An 18125-nucleotide genomic window follows, 5' to 3' on the forward strand; every position below is an offset into this window, starting at 1 on the left:
TCATGGTAAAAGTGATGCTGATGCTGCTTTTTGGTAGATCCCCATACAATATCAGAGGACTCTACATAATTTTTTGCATTTCTTCATAGGATGGCATCACAGCTCTTCTCCAGATGAGAAGCCAATGGGGAACCCAACGCAGTGATGGGCATTGCAATGGGGCGAACCCTTCAAGAGATGTCATCTTCTACAGAAATGAGTCATTGCAGGGAGAAACGCACTTTTGGAGGCTCTGGGGATATTTTACCAGGTGGCTTTGTGAATTGGCTCAATACAGAGCTCAGAGCCTCAGAGAGGCTCAGGACAGGGTTTGGGGTTTTTTTTTAGGATTTAAGGATTATTATTAGCTTCTCTTCAGAACCAACCGCAAAGCTTCAGTGAAATAAAAGGAGAGGAGGCATTTTGGGGCCAAGAGTTGCTTTTTAGTTACATCTGCCACCATGTCTATCCTTGGGGACAGCATCCATCCAAGGACTCCTCTACAAATTGGCATCAGGTTATGCCAGGGGAGGGGACGTGATGCTGAGGGACATGGTTTAGTGGTGGTTTTGGCAGAGTTGGGTTGATGGATGGACTTGATGATGTTAAAGGTCCCTTCCAACAAAGACAATTCTATGATTCTATGAAATTTGTTGTTTCCTGCTGCCCCTCTTTTTACCCCAACTCCTTGGGACCTGAAGATACCAAAAAAAGGAGCCTGTTTCCTCCCTAGATAACTGTGCATTTACAGAAAGCAGAGCAACTTCAAGAGAGACTGAGGGTGTCATGTCTCAGAATGCCTCCTGGCTTCAAGGATGTCTATACAGGATGTACAAAATCAGGATTTTCTCTCCAGTTCAAATCAAGCAAGGATTTGAACCCTCTTTCCTCATTTCTATGCATTCGATGACCATAGGGGTGGTCAGCTCAACATAGAAGTCAACTTGGTGGGTCAGTGCAACATAGGAGTGAACTATGTCAGTCAACTCAACATCAGATACTCTGTGTCCCTTCTAGATTGAGCGTGCAGTGCTTGAAGATGTGACTCCGTGGTGGCCAAAGGCAGAGAGATGTTGTTTGGGTTTCTTTTAGTGTATAATTTCAGAAAATGGAAAATTTGGCATTTATGACTTGTCTTCCTGCTTCGAAAAAGGAGGAATAACTGGAAAGGGGATGGAAGTCCCCATTTAGGCACTGCGGTTATAGGCGTAAGGAGGTGAACCTTCTCCAGGGAATATCTCCTTGCCAGCAACCCTCTTCACTTCGCCCCCAATGCATTCCTTATCCAAAATCAAAAATCTCAAATACTCATCAAATTATGATAAGGGTCATAAAATCATCTTGAGTTTCTTCCAGGGACTGGGTGGTGGCACGCTGTGCTGGATTGCCCATGCGAGGAACGTCACGTCTCCTTTCTGTCCCTTTGTTTTTCCTTTATGAGGGATTTTCTGGGGGGCAGATCCCCCTTAATCCAGTAGCATTTCTCCAACCCGCAGGTTCTCAATGTGACTCCCACCCAGGATGCACCATGTCTCCCCAGCACCGGCTCTGACGATGATGGCCACCCAGACAGCGCCCCCTCCTCCTTACCAAGACACGCCACAGGTGAGTGTCCACCAGCACCCATGGGTTCCTCCAGACCCCTTGGGACCCCAACTCCTACATTAATTACTCTGTCTTCCTAAATAAAGACCATTACAAAGTATTTTACCCCAAACTGTTCATATCAGAGACAGAAATTAATACCCCTCTTGATACAATCTCCAGGATTGCAGGACTTTGGGACAAATGACAGGGATTTTTCCCCTTTCTGGCTTATTTTGGGGTTGCAGCATCTTCTTGGAAAGCCAACGCAGTGGCGTGTTCGCAGCAAGCACGTTAACGAGTTGGAAAGATGAAACATCTGGCTAAACCAGGGAGGGTTTAGCCATAGGAATGGCCTTTTGATTTATTTTTATGGTGTTTTTTGGCAACCTGTGGCAGGGGGAAAATAAGACTTCATCTAAAATGTTGCTCTAAGGGGTTGAATAACTTTTCCGAGCATCGTTACTGAGTTACGTTATTATAAGAAGAGGATTTTGTCCAAGAGAAACTCTACTAGAGCACCCCAATGGGCTGGACCTGGGGGTTGAGGTTGGATTTCAGAGACTGTCTCGTGCCTGGAAGTCGATCCTGTGATTTTTTGGGGGCAAATTAACTATCACGTTTCCACTGTCCCAGCTGGGGATGATCTGAATAGAGTGCTGAATAGGCTCCACATTCAAAGCAGCTCTTTTGGGCGGTTCGTATGTGAAATTTTGAGGTTTTCCCCCATTTGCTGCAAATCTCGGCTGCAAAAAGCAGAAATATCTCCCCTCCCAGAAAAAAAACCAAAAACATCAAGCTTGTTCTCTGCAATCAGAAATAAATAAACCGACTTTTCTGTCCCCCCCCCCCAAAGCCACATGGGTCTCCTTTCCACTTGTCTTCTTTGGTGGGAAAAGGTCACTTCTCACAAACGACACCTTGGTGGGGTTTTTATGGCTCCTCCAACTTCTGTGTCATCATTTGCTTGCTTCAGTGCTCCGCTCCGAGAGGAGCTTTTCCATTTTTTTTTTTTTTCTTCCCCGCGTCGAAAAACGCCGCCTTTCTTGCTTATGCAGCAGGGAGTCGCGACGCCGTTTTAGTTTGAATGGGCAATTTGAGGGCCTCTTAAAATAGCGGAGATTTTCTGCAGCATCGTACAGAGATGTCCCCCCTACCTTCCCCATCCCTGTCCCTTATCTGCTCCCCATTTTAATACATTGAATTTTGGGGACCCTGGGGAGCATCGTTGCTCCCCTCCTTTTTTTTCCCTTATTGAAGGGGTTGCTCAAGCGCTTTTTCTTCAGTTTAGTGGGTTTGGAGAAAAAAATGCAGCCAAGAGTTGCTTTTTTTGACCCAATGCTTTGAGTGCTCTGAGCTTTTCACCTAAAAATTTGGGATTTCTAGGGTTTGGAAAAGAAATCGCACAAATTTCCTCTCCCAGCAAAATTGCACAAATTTCCTCTCCTCGACAGCGAAAAGATGGAGAGGATCAGTGATAAATAAAAACCAATTATTAGAGCTACAGCCAGTTCCTCATCATCAAAGGGGTCATTTGGGGGAGAAAAGTGCTAAAAAGTGGGTTTGGGGGAGCTTTGCATTAATATTTTACTGCAAAGGCTGTGCAAGTGATCGCCCTCACTGTCAGAAATGTGCAAAAATGAAGCAGAAATGATGGGAAAAGCTGCCTTTTGGATGAAAAAAAAAAGCTTTAGTAATCACCTGGAACTGCAAAAGGGAGCATTGTTTATACCAAGCAAGATCACGCTCACTGAGCAACTCTACCTGTTGAAAATGAAAGAATCTGCATAAAAATGCATATTTTTCCAGAATAAATTAAAAGAAAAAGCCAAGGGAAAGTCCAGCCATTTCATTGTCAAAGTTAACGAAAAGAGGTTGTTTTAAAAATAGGCATTTTCAGCACCAAAAGTGATGCAAACAGCTTTGCCCCCCCAAAAAAGTGATTTTTAGATGGTTACATCAGGGAGAAAAATGAAAAATTGAAAAACCATAAACTTTTATCTATTTATTTACTTATTATATAAATATATTTTTAAAAAATTGTTAAAAATTAGTCGGAGAAATTGATTCTTCAGCATTTTCAGCACAGAAAGCAATAAAAGCAAAGCACTTTTTAGAGGGTTAAATGAGGGACAAAAATGGAAAATTACAAACATATAATTTTTTTAATTCTAAAAATATATTTTTTTAAAATCATAGATTAAAAATTGGGTGGAGATGTTGATTTTTCAGTAGGATCAATGAAACCCCCCAACTCCTGCTGTCCTCAGCACGTTTTTGGGATCAAAACTCTTGTTTTCAGCATGTGCGATGGCAGTATGGAAATTTCACTGTGAAATGCTAAGGAATAGGGTAAAACTTGCTGATTTCAGAGATTTTTCTTGCCCTGAAGACCTTCACCGTGGTTGTTCTCTAGAGTTGATTTACTTGGCCAAAGTCTTCAAAAAAACCCTGAAGCAGGAGGGATTATTGCGTGGTGAGTAGCTGCTAAATCCAGCAAAGGATTTTCTTTCTAAAGAAGTGAAAAAAACCCCAGAAATATCATATAAAAGGGAATATAATTGGGAGGTGATGCACATCGTCGAGCAAGTGACACCTCAAAAATCTCTACATTACTCAGGAGTCTTGCAAAAACATGGCGATTTTTAATTTTTCTTTTACCTTTCTTTACATTTTGTTTTTACCTTTTTTAAACTTTTTTTTTAACACAATTTTTTACATTTTAATTTATTTTTACATATTTTTACAAATTTGTACATCATTATTTTACAGATTTTAAAACATTTTAAAACTTTTTAAATGTATTTTTTTACAATTTTTAACATAATTTTCTATAAATATTCTTTAAACTTTTTTTAAACTTTTTTTTTTTTAAAAAAACTTTTTAGTTCCCTCCTGCAACTCTTTTTGGTCATTTTCTGAAAAAAAAAAATATAAAAATACACAAGCAAAAATCCCCACCTACATTTTTTTTCAACGCCTGCAACTTTCATACCCAAATCAAGCCTCTTTTCCCCTGTACTTTCCCATTCCCCACTGCCGACACTCACACTCCTTGAGCCAGAAACCTGCTGCCTCTTTCGTCCTTTCCCATCCCCACCTGCTCCCTGTAAAGCCATTTTTGGCTGCATTTTTGCCTTCCTCCCCCTATCCGGCTGCAAATACTCACATCTGAGCATCCTCTGGCTTCTTTTTCCGCTGACTTGGGATTATTTTTATTTATTTTTTATTATTTTCTTTAGTCCAAGGTGAGGTAATGGCTTTGAAACAGCCACAGAGGAGGCTTTTTTTTTTTTGGGGGGTAATAGCCCAATTAGTTGCAGACTTGGCTGGAAACAGCCAACTTGGCAGGATTTTGGGCCTTCGGCATCCCGATAAATGAGTGTGACAAGGGGAAAAAAGTAAAAGGGGAAAAAAATAAAAGAGGAAAAAGAAAGGGGGGGAAATGCCATTTTCCTACCAAAAAAGGTAATTTTTAAGGAGATAACAGGGAGAAAAAGAGGGAAAAAAGAGGAAGAGGATGGGGAGATGCTGGGTGGGTGTGCCTGGAGCATCCCAAAATCTGCTTGCATTTTGGTTATAAAATGGAGGAGGGAGGGAGGAAGAGAAATCCAAAGTGCTGGGATAGGAACCCCAGATTTTCAATAATTTAGTTAGCACCCGGGAAGGAAAGAGGAATGGAAATCAAACTCTGGGTTGGGAGAGGCAGAAATTAAACGACGCTGGGTGAATTTACAGGTGCCGGAGCCAAACTTTAGAGTTATGAACAATAAAGGAGATTAAAAAAAAAAAAAAAAAAAAAAGCGCCATATCAGCAGGAAAAGGTCAGGTAGGAGATATTAAAGTCAAATATTTTAAAAGCAAAAGGTGTCACAGTTTTGGCCTGACTCAGGTTTATGCTGCTTTTAAGGGAGGTGAGAAATCTGCTTTCTTCATGGCAAGAAGCTGAGTATAAGGGTGGGTTCGGCTGGAGAAGACCGTGGGCATGTACCTGTATACACATATGTATTTTTATATATATATGTGTATGTATATATATTTATATATATAAAAGCATTTTACTTCTATAAACACAGAAATATATTAGTATGTTAGACAAATGAATAAATAATATATAGAGATATTCTATTTATATGTAACTAATAATAACTAAACACAGAAATTTATATATAAGTATATTAGACAAATAAATAAATTTTATATATAAATATATAAATTTTATATATATATATATATACTTAGCAAGAGGCAGAGGCTTCCTTTTGCTACCCAGCTCAAGGTAGGATTGAAGATCTACCAGTGAAAACAGGCAAATGCTAATTTTTTACAACATTTCCACCCCAGAGCAGGTGAAACATACACTTTGCATTAATTTTCCACAGAGATTTTGAGTTAAAACCACGGGATTTGGGGGATTTGAAGGTGTTTCTGATGCATTTGAACCCAATTAGATTTAAATTCTCCCTGAATTTTTTTTTTAACTGAATCTTGTGAAGATAAAGCGATGGGTTGCATGGCATATGTTGGACCTGTCTGCAGCCCAGCAGCAAATAATTCTGATTTCTTTAGTGCTATTGTTAATTTTAAGTGGAAATTGCCCCTAAATATGTGCAATCCTGTACACATGGGGCGGCAGTTTTGGGGGTGATGCTGGAAGGATGTGCAGTGATTTGCTCATCTGAAACACATATATTTAACTAAAATAATTGAAATTTTTTTTAGAAAGCAACATGATTTCTCGCATGGCAGACGTAATTTTCCCTGTAGTTTTCCAGCCCTGGCACATTGCAATTCTTGTCGTAGCATCGGGGCTAAAGATGGGTGTTTTGGGCAAGGGCAAAAAAAAAAAAAAGATTTTTTTTGTTGTTGGCTGGCTTCTTGCCGTGCTGAAATGACTCAGCCCTGGCCTTGGTGAGTTGGAAATGGCTCATGTAATTTTGGAAGAAAGTTTAAAATGCCTGTGTGTCTAGACAATAATACCTGCTTTGAAAAAAAATCCTGGCAAGCAGCAGCGTCGCAGCTGATTTAATCTGGGACTTCTGCAAAGCATCCCTTAGTAAATTACCCCCCGCCTTCGCTTTGCTGCTGGTGCAATAAAGATTTTTGGGATTTTTATTTTTTTCCCCTGTGTTTTCGCCAAGTAAAAAGTGGAAAAGTGGGGGGAAAGTGGGAAAATCTAGTCTTGCTGTTTCTAGGTAAGTATATTTTCAGCCCTCAACCCATCCCACTCCCAGCCCCATCATGGGGCTGCCTCCTCCTGAATTTTAAAAATCCAATGTAGAAGCTTGCAAAACTTGGCAGAAAAGTGCAACGAATCCCATTTGGGGCAATAAGGATGCTGGGATTTGTTTTCCTGTGTTTTCCCCAGGTAAAAGTGGGAAAAGTGAGGGGAAAGTGGGAAAACCTAATCTTGCTGTTTCTAGATAAGTATGTTTTCACCCCTCAAGCCATCCCGCTCCTGGCCCCATCATGGGGCTGCCTCCTTCTAAATTTTAAAAATTTGATACAAAACTCAGTGTTTTCTTCCTTCTTTTTTTTTTTGTTTCCCTTTCCTATATTTTTTCCCCCTCTCCCAGATGACGGCCACAGCCCAGCAGCCTACCAAGGCGCAGCCTGTCCATCTCGCCACCCCGGCGGCAGCCCCCAACGCACCGGTACCCACCGCGGCCAGTGATCCCCAGGCGCAACTGGAGGCTGACAAGCGAGCTGTCTACAGGTGATGCACGCTAATAGTGGTGTGCGTTAATTCATTAATGACTGCCCTAATGAACATGTCGTTTCATTATCGTGACACGTTATTCATGCATTGATCCAGCGCTGCATTCATTAATGCATTGGTTGATGCATCCATTCATTGATGTATTGTTAGACATCGAATCATTGCATTATTATAATGCATTAGTAATTGCTATTATTCTAATGCATTAATTAGCACTCAGGAATGGGGACATTAGCAATTAGCTCCTTTTTAGCAATAACTACACATAATAGTGCATGTAGTGCATGGTGGTGGAGCTCCTTCGTGGACCTCATCTTGCAGCATCTCCCCCCCTCCAAATTACTCGCCCCCAAACACCCAAATCAGCCTTTTTTTTTTTTTTTTTTTTTCCCAAAACCATGTGATTTTGGGCCAAAAAAGCACCCAGAAGGAGTAAAGTCACAGATTAACCAGAAATGTGTGGTTCATGTATCCGTTTGGGGTGCAGACAGCAACAGGCGTGGGATGGATGACCCCCTCTGGTCTCCTTTTTTTTTCACTTTGGAGATAATAATATATAATATTGTAGTATCTGCAGTAATGTTATCGTATAATTGTAATAAGTAACATTATAATTATGTAAATAGTATAATTATATAAGTAATATGTAATTATATGTTATATGTAATTATTTACAATATTATAATGTATACAGTAATGATGTAACAGTAATGTATAATATAAGTAGGATTAAGTTTTAAGGTTAAAGATTAACCTTAATCTTAATTAACCTTAACCATTAATGACCAGGGCCATGGGGGCTTGTGAATCAAAAAAGTGCAGCTTGGAAGTGAAGGAATTAAAATATTTTGACTCCAAGTATTGAAATATTATCAGTCTGAAAGATCTGGAAAGGCAGATGAAGGCGTGGAATAAACCCACCAGTTTCCCAGGAAAACACAAAGGATTTTTCACAGCAGGTCTCAAGATTTTCTGCAATGATGGAAATAATTTTTTCAAGGCAAAAGAGGTCATTCAAGAAAAAAACCCCAACTTTTCTTTGCACTGCTGCAAGGATTTTTGCAGCATTCATGGGATAAAGAAAACCAAAAAACCCTTTGGAGTTTTTACAGCCTTCATAGGAAGGTCAGAAAAATGCCAGAAGTATCTTTTTGGAGATATTTATCACCCAGAAAAGTGGGGAAGAAATTGTTGGCTGGTCCCACATGTGGACTCGGTTGGCCAAACCTGGACGCTTGGTTTTGGATACCAGCCCAAACTACCCCCTAAATATATTTTTATTTCTAAAACCACACCCAATGAGCATTTTTTAGCTGCATTGAAGTGGTCAGTATGTATTGTGTATATGTCATGAGCTATCAAATGCACACAGGGGGTTTTTAGCCCTCCTTTCACCCACCCAAAACAATGTTTTTTTGTTAATTTTCAATAATTGTGCCAAGGCAGAAGGCATCAGCTGTAAGCATTGGTTGATCAACTTGGAGGGAAATCGCTGGGAAAATGCAATGGGAAATATAAAAACCGCCAGACAAGTCGCCCTGCCGGGTTTTATGCTCTAGCGGGAGGTTTATCACCCATAAAAAAAATAGAAAAAAAAGGAAAAAAAATTCATCTTCCCCCTCCCTGCTTGGCGTGGGAGCATCTTCACCGGGACTGGTCCAGCAGCATCATGTCTCTGCTGCAATTTTTTTTCCAGCTAAAGTATTTTATTCACTTTATCAACAGTGGGGCTGGGAATTCCCGACGGATTTTGGACCAGTGAAGATGATGCTCCCACGGGAACCAATGCTTAAACCACCCCAGCACCTCAAACTGGATTTTTCCAAGTAGGAAACAGATGGATTTCTTTGTATTAAGTTTATTTTCTATTTTATTTTATTTTTTGGAGAAGGGTTAAAAAAAAAAAAAGCATGTTGTGATGTGCCCACGGTGCTGCCATCCACCGGCTTGCTGGCTGGAGGTGCAAAATTAGGCCATTAGAGGAATTAATTTCTCTTTATTAGCCCGTGTCAAATCCTTTTTATTGGTGGCTGTGAACGACCTCTCTCCTGCAGGAAAATGTCAGGGCCGGTTCAGCCCTTTTATTTGGAGGATTCCCTGGAAAAAAAAAAAAAAAGTTTTTTTTTTTGCAAAACCACATTCAGCAAAAGCACATTTTTCCACCCCAAAACTCTTCCTTGTGCTGTAGGGGTGGCTTTCCACCTCCATAATACTTGTGATAGGGAAAAATCCTCCTGTTTCCCTGTGCATCCAGATATCTGTCTATTGCACCCCCTAAATTTCATAGCAAGGATGGGCTCCAGCTCTCAATTTTCATGCCATGGGAAGGATGGCAATGAAGAATACGGCATTTAATTTTTGCATGCAAAAAGAAAAGAAATTGCAACAATTCAGCGTACAGCTTGTGGCAGAAACCAAATTTCACTGCTCCTCGACACTGTGTTCAGCCAGGGGCCTCAGTGCTCACCCTTAACCCATCCTTGGAGGTTTTGCACCTCCCCCTTGTTTTGTTATTTTATTATTATTTTATTTTATGTTGGTTTTTTTTTGGTTTGGTTTATTTTGCTTTGTTTGGGTTTTTTTGTTTCATTTAATTTTTTATTTAGCTATGAAGTTTATTTTATTTTTTAAATTATTTTATTTATTTTTATTTATTTTATTTTGTTATTTTTTTAATTTTATTTATTTTATTTATTTTCAACTGAAAAGCAAACCATCCTCCCCTCAGCCATGTGCTTCCCCCTCCTCCTCCCTGCCAGTGCTCCAAGACATTCAGGGGAGTCAATAGCAGCACTGCCCCAATTATTAATACTGAGCAGTGCAGGGTGATGCCAGCAACTCTCTTAATCCCCCTTGGGTTGATGCAACCCCTCAAAGCAAAAGGGCTACAAATTGCTCTGGGGCTGAAAATTCCTCCCACCCCCCAAAAAAACCCCAACCCAACCCCATCCTTGGGGTAATTCTGTGCCGTTGCTCCTAATTGATGGAGCGGCTCTGGAAATGGCAGCGGGCACCTGCCACTTCCTAAATCCCAATAATTCAGCCTGCGCCTGGAATTTGCCTTTCATATCCCTCAGCTAAGCCCTGGGGGCTGCTGAAATTATGAAATTATTTCCCTCCGCCTTGGTTCTCCGCTCCAGCCTGGGCGAATCTTGCATTAAACCCGGATCAGGACAGATTAAACTATAATATGCTGTGGTATTAGCAGCTGCAAATGAAGACTTAGCCGAGGGGTTTAACCCTTTCGCCTGACTCTGGCTTGGAAAAGACTGGCGGGAAGTGATTCATAATCATCCTCTGGACCATCTTTTGGAGATAAAATGGTGGAGCAAATCCCAATCCGCTGGGATAACTAGAGTGCTGGGAGAGACCACCCCTGGAGCAGCATTTTGCATTCTCCCCTGAAAGACTCTATAAATACTTTTTTTTTTTTTTTTCCAAGTTATTATTAACTTGCACAGCTGGAGAGGCTGATTGAGGTTTGCAATAGCTTGTGGTCTTCATCCCCTTCTTCCCCATGTACTTTGGTGTTGTATGTGTATTTGCATTTTTAATTACATTACTTTGGCATCATCATTAGAACAAATTGGGGATTTACAAGAATTGCAAGTCTGTTTTCTAATCATTAGAGCAAATCATGGTTTTGCAAGAAGAATTGCAAATCTTTGTTTTCTAAGAGTCATATTGTGGTAAGAAAGAAGTGGGATTTGACCCATCTTCATGGACAGACATGGATGTGCTTGACAGAGGTGCAGAGACCTCTTGGTGGAGGAGCAACCCATAGCAAGGTTGGTCCACAGGATGCTGCAGGCACATAGAAATGCCAGCTCATCCCCACCTGGCGTCACCAACCTAAAGAAACATTTTGGGGTAAAATAATACCATCGATGAGCAGGTGCTGATCTTGATCCCCAAAATGCAAAGCCACCAGCAGATGGCTCCAAGACAACCACACCGAAGCCAAACCTTTTTGCTCATGGCAAAACATTTTGGAAATGCTGGCTTTGGTGCAATGATGGAAAGCACCAAGACGTTGGGAAAAGTCATTGCCTGGCGGAGAAGATGGTGACTTTTGCAATTTTTAAGCTTTTTTGTTGTTGTTGGAAAAGTTCTAGAGAGAGCACTTCCAGCTGGCTTGGGAGTGAGGGTTGCACCACCAGGTTTTTGAAAGCTGGGAGGGAATGGATGGATGGTGAGGGGTAAAAATGGACATAGAACGTAAAACAGTAGGCATTATGGGGGGTCTCCTTTGTCCTCTGCAGGCACCCTCTGTTTCCACTGCTGACTCTCCTCTTTGAGAAGTGCGAGCAGGCGACACAGGGCTCTGAGTGCATCACCTCTGCCAGCTTTGACGTCGACATCGAGAACTTTGTCCACCAGCAGGAGCAGGAGCACAAGCCCTTCTTCAGCGATGACCCTGAGCTGGACAACCTGGTAGAGGCGGCTGGGGCTTGGCAGATGGTTTTTGGGGGATGGGCAGAAGGTAGGGGGTGAGGAACAAATTATGGAGATCTACCACCTTGGGCAATGTTGTGGGGCTCCCTTTGTAGTGTTGGCCATCTTGACAATGTTCTCTGTGAGACCTTCTCCAGAACCTTTTCTGAAAGCTTTTCCACAAGATGTCCTGTGAGAACATACCCCAGCACAATCTTTGGCTAGTTTTCGCACACAAACACCATGGGGTAAATGCACTTTCTGGAAATGATCAAGATCAGCAGCTGGTTTGTGCCCTGAAACTTGCAATTTCTGCAGGATGTCCTGCTCTTCGGTGCAACATGCAGTAGTGTCTGCCTTCTTGTCTGGCACCATCTTGTTTCAAGTGTGACGGCAAGCTCTTGTCCTAGAAACAAGGCAAAATAAGAGCTTTTTCCAAAAAGGATGATGCAGATCAGTGGTTTGGGACACTTTGGACAATTTTTGGTGGCTTCCCTGTCATAGTAACCCAAATTTCCTACCCTACACATTACTACAGGAAGGCATCTCAGAAGAGTGCTTGGAATGGAGCTTTTGTCTTGCAGGGACCTCAGGAAACATCCCCAAATCCCATTACTTTCTCCTGGAAGCCTGTACGTGTGATCTCCATGGCAAGCATGTGGGTGATAGGTCCATGGCACCATCCTGGTGCACCCTCCCAGAGCTCTGCAAGCAGTTTTTTAAGGTCAAAAGAGGCAATTTTACCTACTTCTGATGATGCAAAGAGCCAAACACTTTCCCCAAGGAATGGTGTGCCCCCTGGGGGGTGTCGCAGAGGGATGTCAGTCCCAGAAAAAGAACAAAATCAGGCAATTCACTGGCAGCTTTTTCCAAATATTGGAGATACCGTATAGATGAGCTTGTCTAAGAACCTACCACTAAGGGAAGAAGGAGTGATACTCATCCAAGTGCAAAAACAACCATATTCCTAAAAATGTGAGAAACAGTTTCAAGATGGATTAAAATCCTGCATCTTTTGTGTCCTATTTCAGTTCATGGAGGAGAGTTTTGCAACATCCCTAAATCAAAAGTGGTTTAGCAGTCGGTGGAAAGCTCTCCAAAAAATTACAGGTTATGCAAAGCCTATTTTGCAGATTACTAAGCCCATTTTGCAATGTCTTTTAGCCAGGACCAGAAATTGCTTTGGGATGAACGGCCAAAAAGCAACATTTTGGATTATTTCAGTTTTGGGACTGATTTTGCATTGGATGTTGAGGTCCACCAAAAAAACCCATTGCATTAAATTAGATAAAAAAGGGTGCAATGACTTAGCAAGAGGAGAGAGATGAAGCCAGCTGAAGCTAAAAAAACATCTGAAATATTCAGGAAGGAAAATCAATTCCTACATATATCAAGGTGAAGCAACTCCAGCAAATGTTAAGTGCAGAAGATGTGTCCATAGAAGCTATTTTCACTGTTTTTTGGGTGGCTCTGCCAAAAAAACACACACCAGTCATGTTTTTTTGGCCATAAATGTCCTGTTTGGGAGCAACTCTTGCTGCCAAGGTGAAATTTGACTGTGGAGATATGCGTCAATCCCATGGATGGACTCACAGCACTGGTTATGTTTATATTCTTTCCCCCCCCCCCCCTATTTTTAGGACATAACTGTATGTATATTCTAGTTTAGTGCCCAAAACTTCAAAAGCCGTCCAAAACCAGTCAGTGTGGTTGGCCTCCACCAAGGCACAGGAGATGGTTCACGTGATGCTGAAGAAGGACCGTTCCTGTAGGTGGGAAGCACCAACTGGAGGGAATTTTGGAAAAAAATGTCTTGCAATACCCAAAAGTCAACATTTCCACCTGTTCCTGACCTGGCATTTTTTCCCTATTTGCATTGTCCTTTTTTGGGGGTTACTTTTTGTGTGGTGTTTTTTTTTTTTTTAAACACCACCAATTCCCCAGAAATAGGCAATGGCAAAGCAGGGATGAAAAGGCCAGCAGCATTAGCTATCATTAGAATAAGAGTCATGTATTCCTCACCGCCGAGATGCACATAATTAGAAATTAGAAAAAGGTCAGATCTCACCATTATCAACTCAATCAGCTGCCGAGTGCCACACAGTCAATTAATTCAGCATCTGTATTTTTTACAACCCCGCGCACGTACGCCGTCGGACTGTAACTCTTTATCCGGACAGATATACGGCGCAGCGGAGCAGGGACATAAAATGAGACCCTAAGCAAATGAGCTGAGATAATTGAGAGATTTATTTTTTATACATATATGTGTCAGGTCTTCTTGCCTTTGCCCTTGGATATTGACTTTCATGGCCGTTGAGCTCTGGGAGGATGCAGAGAGTCGGGGCGTGACGCCTCCACCTTGTGCTTTGCCTTCGCCAGCTGTGGAGGAGAAAAAAAAAAGGAGGAAAAAAGCAAAAAAAGGCAAAAAAAATCAATAAAAAAGGATTTTTTTTCTAGCCACAACCCATCATCCCTGTTGTTTGCCAACCAAAAATTCACTTTCTCCATTGTGGACCCACCACCCAAGTTTGGCCCTGGATTTTTTCGGGATGTTTCCCAACCATGGCGACTCACAGTTTGTAAAGATGACCACTAAAATTTGCAAGTTAAAAACACCCTTTGAAATGCAAAGACGCTTTGTTTCATAAAACTGGATTTATTGCCCCAGAGTGAATAGCTCAAATTTTATATATTATGCAAGATTTCAAACAGTGGCTGTAAAACTTAAGGTTTCAGCTTGGTGAGAGGAATGTTTTATGTGTAAATTTTTTAACGTTTATGGGGTATGTTTTAATGAGGCCCAGGCTTTGCACCGGCAACAGCTTACGGCGGAGTTGCAGCCCCATAATCTTGTTAGAAGAAGTGGCCTCTGGAGAATAACCAAACACTTTTCAACATCCAGGACTTTGGCTTGGACTTTTTTGGGGCACAGGGAATACTTCCCATGAAGGCAATGGCAGTTCTGGGGGAATTTTTGCCTCTTGGGATTTTAGAGGTTTGATTGATGGGGAGGGAAAAGAAATGCGAAGGTGCAGAGGGATGGGCTCTTTGGATGAGGATATTGATTTTTTCAGCTTCTTTTGATGTGCCAAGAAAGGAAATGCATTTAACTCTACTGTAGGGATCGGTTCCAGGTTAGATTTTGGGTGAGAATATTTTTTTCCGATGTGTCCAGAAAAAAATTACTTTAACTTTGCCATTGTGTGTCCTTGCATAGATGGTGAAAGCGATCCAGGTGCTGCGCATCCACCTCCTGGAGCTGGAGAAGGTCAATGAGTTGTGCAAGGACTTTTGCAACCGCTATATCACCTGCCTCAAAACCAAGATGCACAGCGACAACCTACTCAGGAATGACCTGGGGGGGCCCTACTCCCCCAACCCCTCCTCCATCAGCCTCCACCCCCAGGTAACGGCTTAAAAATCACCTGTAATCACCACTGATTGGCCAACAGGTGAGTTGGGCCAACGAAGCTTGAGGGTTGCTCTGCAACTCTTGTGGCATCCTGGAAATTCATCAAAACCCATCCCCAGTTAAGGGAAATAATTAAAAAAAAAAACCCGTATCTTGCTCATATGGCACAATAAATGAAGCTGAAGTGATTTTTTTTCTATTTTTTAAATTTTTTTTCATGGGTTTGGCAGAGCTGCAACCACAACGTTTGTGTCTCCGTAAAAGGGATAGATGAGGACTTCTAAACTCTTACAGGGCAGCAATGAAAAGTGGGAGGGAGGAGTTGCAGGAGCCATGCAAACGCATGGGAAAACAGACGAGAAATTTGCATTTTTTCATGAAAAAATACTGTTTGTTGGTGGAAGGGACCTTGATTTTCTCCACTTCTTCCTCTCTCCCTCTTGTCTTTGTTTCAAAGCAGCTCAGTAGATTTTTGGGTCTCAGATAACCCTTTCTGGCTTTGCTACTCCTTTTTTTGCCCAGGCACATCTTGCAGTTCTCCCCCAGCGTGATCAACATTCCCGCCTTGCCTTTTTTTTTGGGCATAATTTGGGTTTAGCTGTGAGAAGGGAACATTTGGTGCCTTAAGCACAGTGCAAAAGTACAAGATGATGCCCAAGAATTGCAGAAATATTGACTGAAATGGCCAAACCAAGCTCACCTTGGTGGCTTCTGAGGCAAAATAAGGGATTGTAACAGTATTTGGAAAAAAAGTTGCCCATAGGTTAGGGTTTTCATTAGCATTTGCAGTGCAGGGAATGAAAGTTGACTGGTTGCATCCCGAAAAACTTCCTTGATGAAATATTGTGTGTCTGTCATGGTTTGGGCCGCATTGGCCAATTACAGATGACAGATGCTCTCCCCCGACTTCTCGCTCTGAGAAGAGATATTTATGAGTTTAGAAGGAACTAAACTACTTTAATGAAATATTAATAATAAAATAAAAAGAAAATAATGAAATAGATACAATATATACAAAACCCTATCAAGCTCCCAGGATGACATAACCAGCAGGCACTGGGAAAGTCCCAGACTGGACTCAGTGATGGATGTGAACTGGATTCCAGCTCTGGAGTCAGGAACACATGGATTGAGATCAAAGGCAAGCGAATGGACAGAGTCTTCCTTGGACGTCAGCCATTGAAGAAAGAGGGAACGATCACTCTGATCCCTCAGCTTTTATACTGAGCATGGGGGCAGATGTGATGGAACTGACTGTTCCGACTGTTGGTCAGTTTTGGGTCACCTGTCCTGTCCACTCCTCCCTGCAGGTAGGGCTCCTCTACACTCTTCCGTTTCCGACCCTCCAGCAGGGCAAAGAACAGAGTGAGCTGGCATTGGTTGTTCTAGCAATAAGTATAAGCAAGAGCCTCTCTGCACACCATTCCGCGGCATGAAGTATAAACATTGGTCTTATCACTCTGAGAATGAAGTTTTCTGCACAATATGCTCTTAACTTCAGAGAGTTAGAAGAGGCCTAGCTGAGAAGTAAAATTACTGAACAGAAAGTTGGTTCTGTTTTACCTCAAACCAGGACAGTGTCCCTTGGGGGTTTTTCTCTCTCATCGGGATTGCACAATCCCACCATAAATAACTGCAGCCAACCCAGAATAACCCAGGCAGCTCTTGGGATTCTCCCCCAAAAAGGAGGGGGCTTTATAGTGCCTTTATAGGGTGGTGGAAAGGAAATAAAAAAATGTCATTTTTAGCTGCTCAGCAGGAAGTGCTGCAGAGTTTGAAGCTCCCAACACAATGCTTGCGGCATGGCATGGGGAGGGAAAAGCCCCCCCCCGAAGTTTTATTTCTTATTTGGGTTTCCTGAAAGCACCAAACCACTTAATCATTTATCTAAAAAACCCCGTCCTCTCTCTATTTTCTAATAATCTCTAGAAATGGACTTATTATCCCTTCACTGCTTTATGGTAGCATTCCTTATGATCAAAATTAGCAAGACACTTGCATAAAAGAGAACAATAATTGCTCAACGAGCATCTCGTTTGTAATTTATTAGTTTCTATTATTGTACGTCACCATGGCAACCGCTCACATCCCGGGTGATGAGAGAGATGTTAGATATGAGCCGATGAAGCTCCCAGTCCCAGCAAATGGAGATGCATGGTTTTTATCAGTAATTTTCATGAAAATAATAAGTGAGGGAGTTAATGAGATGGAAAGCCTTCCTGTGGCTATTGTGATTTTTTTTTTCCTCTTTTCCTTTTTTTTTTTTTTAAAGTGTTGATCTAATTAGAATGCATTGGTCAGGAAAAGTAATGAAGATTTAGTGCCTCACAAAGAGGTGAGGATCGTATCAGAAAATTAGCACAAGTCTTTGGAAAATAATCAGGCCCATGGAGAGGTTACCGAGTGCCTCTGATTCCTGCAAACCTGGAGCTGCCGACATTTCCCTTCTGGGCAAGACTTGAAAGTTGAGAAATTCAAGTGAGGATTTGGAGACAGTTGTTAAATAAATGGGAATGCACCCGGGAAAAACCCAACTGGAGGGAAAACGCTGGCCCAGCGACAAAGGCATTTTCAGCTGGAGCCAAAACATTCATGGTGATAGACCAGAAGGAGCCACCATCTCATGTGGTCATTGGATGAGGATGGCAATACCATGGCAATTTTTTTCTAATTGACCAACTAAGCAATGACAAGTGCTTCAATTCATTGAGTATACTTGAGTTTGCATGGAAAACACTTAAAAAAATGGGTGGAAATACTCTATATCCATCAGTTGAGTTTGAAAGGCTGGGGATACTCGAGAGTGCTGAAGAATCACAGGATCCATGTTTAAAAAGCAGCAAGTAAGATGATTTCATTAATTATCATCCTATTAAACTTACACTGAGGGCAGATAAAACAGCTAAGAGGCCACTAATTTAGAAATTTTAAAAAAATCTAAATAATGGAAATGTGATTAATATTAATGAACGAGGTTTCTCAGAAAATAGGTTT

General features: G+C 41.7%; 1 protein-coding gene across 4 annotated transcripts in view; it reads left to right on the top strand.

The window, feature by feature from the left end:
- The first annotated feature begins 1500 nt into the window (after positions 1-1500).
- The window catches only part of PKNOX2 (PBX/knotted 1 homeobox 2), a 30614-nt gene continuing 13989 nt past the window's right edge, over positions 1501-18125 (top strand). For 3 of the 4 annotated variants that reach the window (XM_074162390.1, XM_074162391.1, XM_074162392.1), the window contains exons 1-4: positions 1519-1584; positions 7140-7279; positions 11545-11716; positions 14937-15125. In XM_074162390.1, coding sequence (XP_074018491.1) covers positions 1534-1584; positions 7140-7279; positions 11545-11716; positions 14937-15125 — 552 coding nt within the window. In that variant the 5' untranslated portion in view covers positions 1519-1533. Of the gene's footprint in view, positions 1585-7139; positions 7280-11544; positions 11717-14936; positions 15126-18125 lie in introns of all 4 variants that reach the window. The other variant, XM_074162389.1, reaches the window with a different exon arrangement.

This window comes from Numenius arquata, chromosome 22 (assembly GCF_964106895.1).
Source record: "Numenius arquata chromosome 22, bNumArq3.hap1.1, whole genome shotgun sequence".
Taxonomy (NCBI): Eukaryota; Metazoa; Chordata; class Aves; order Charadriiformes; family Scolopacidae; genus Numenius; species Numenius arquata.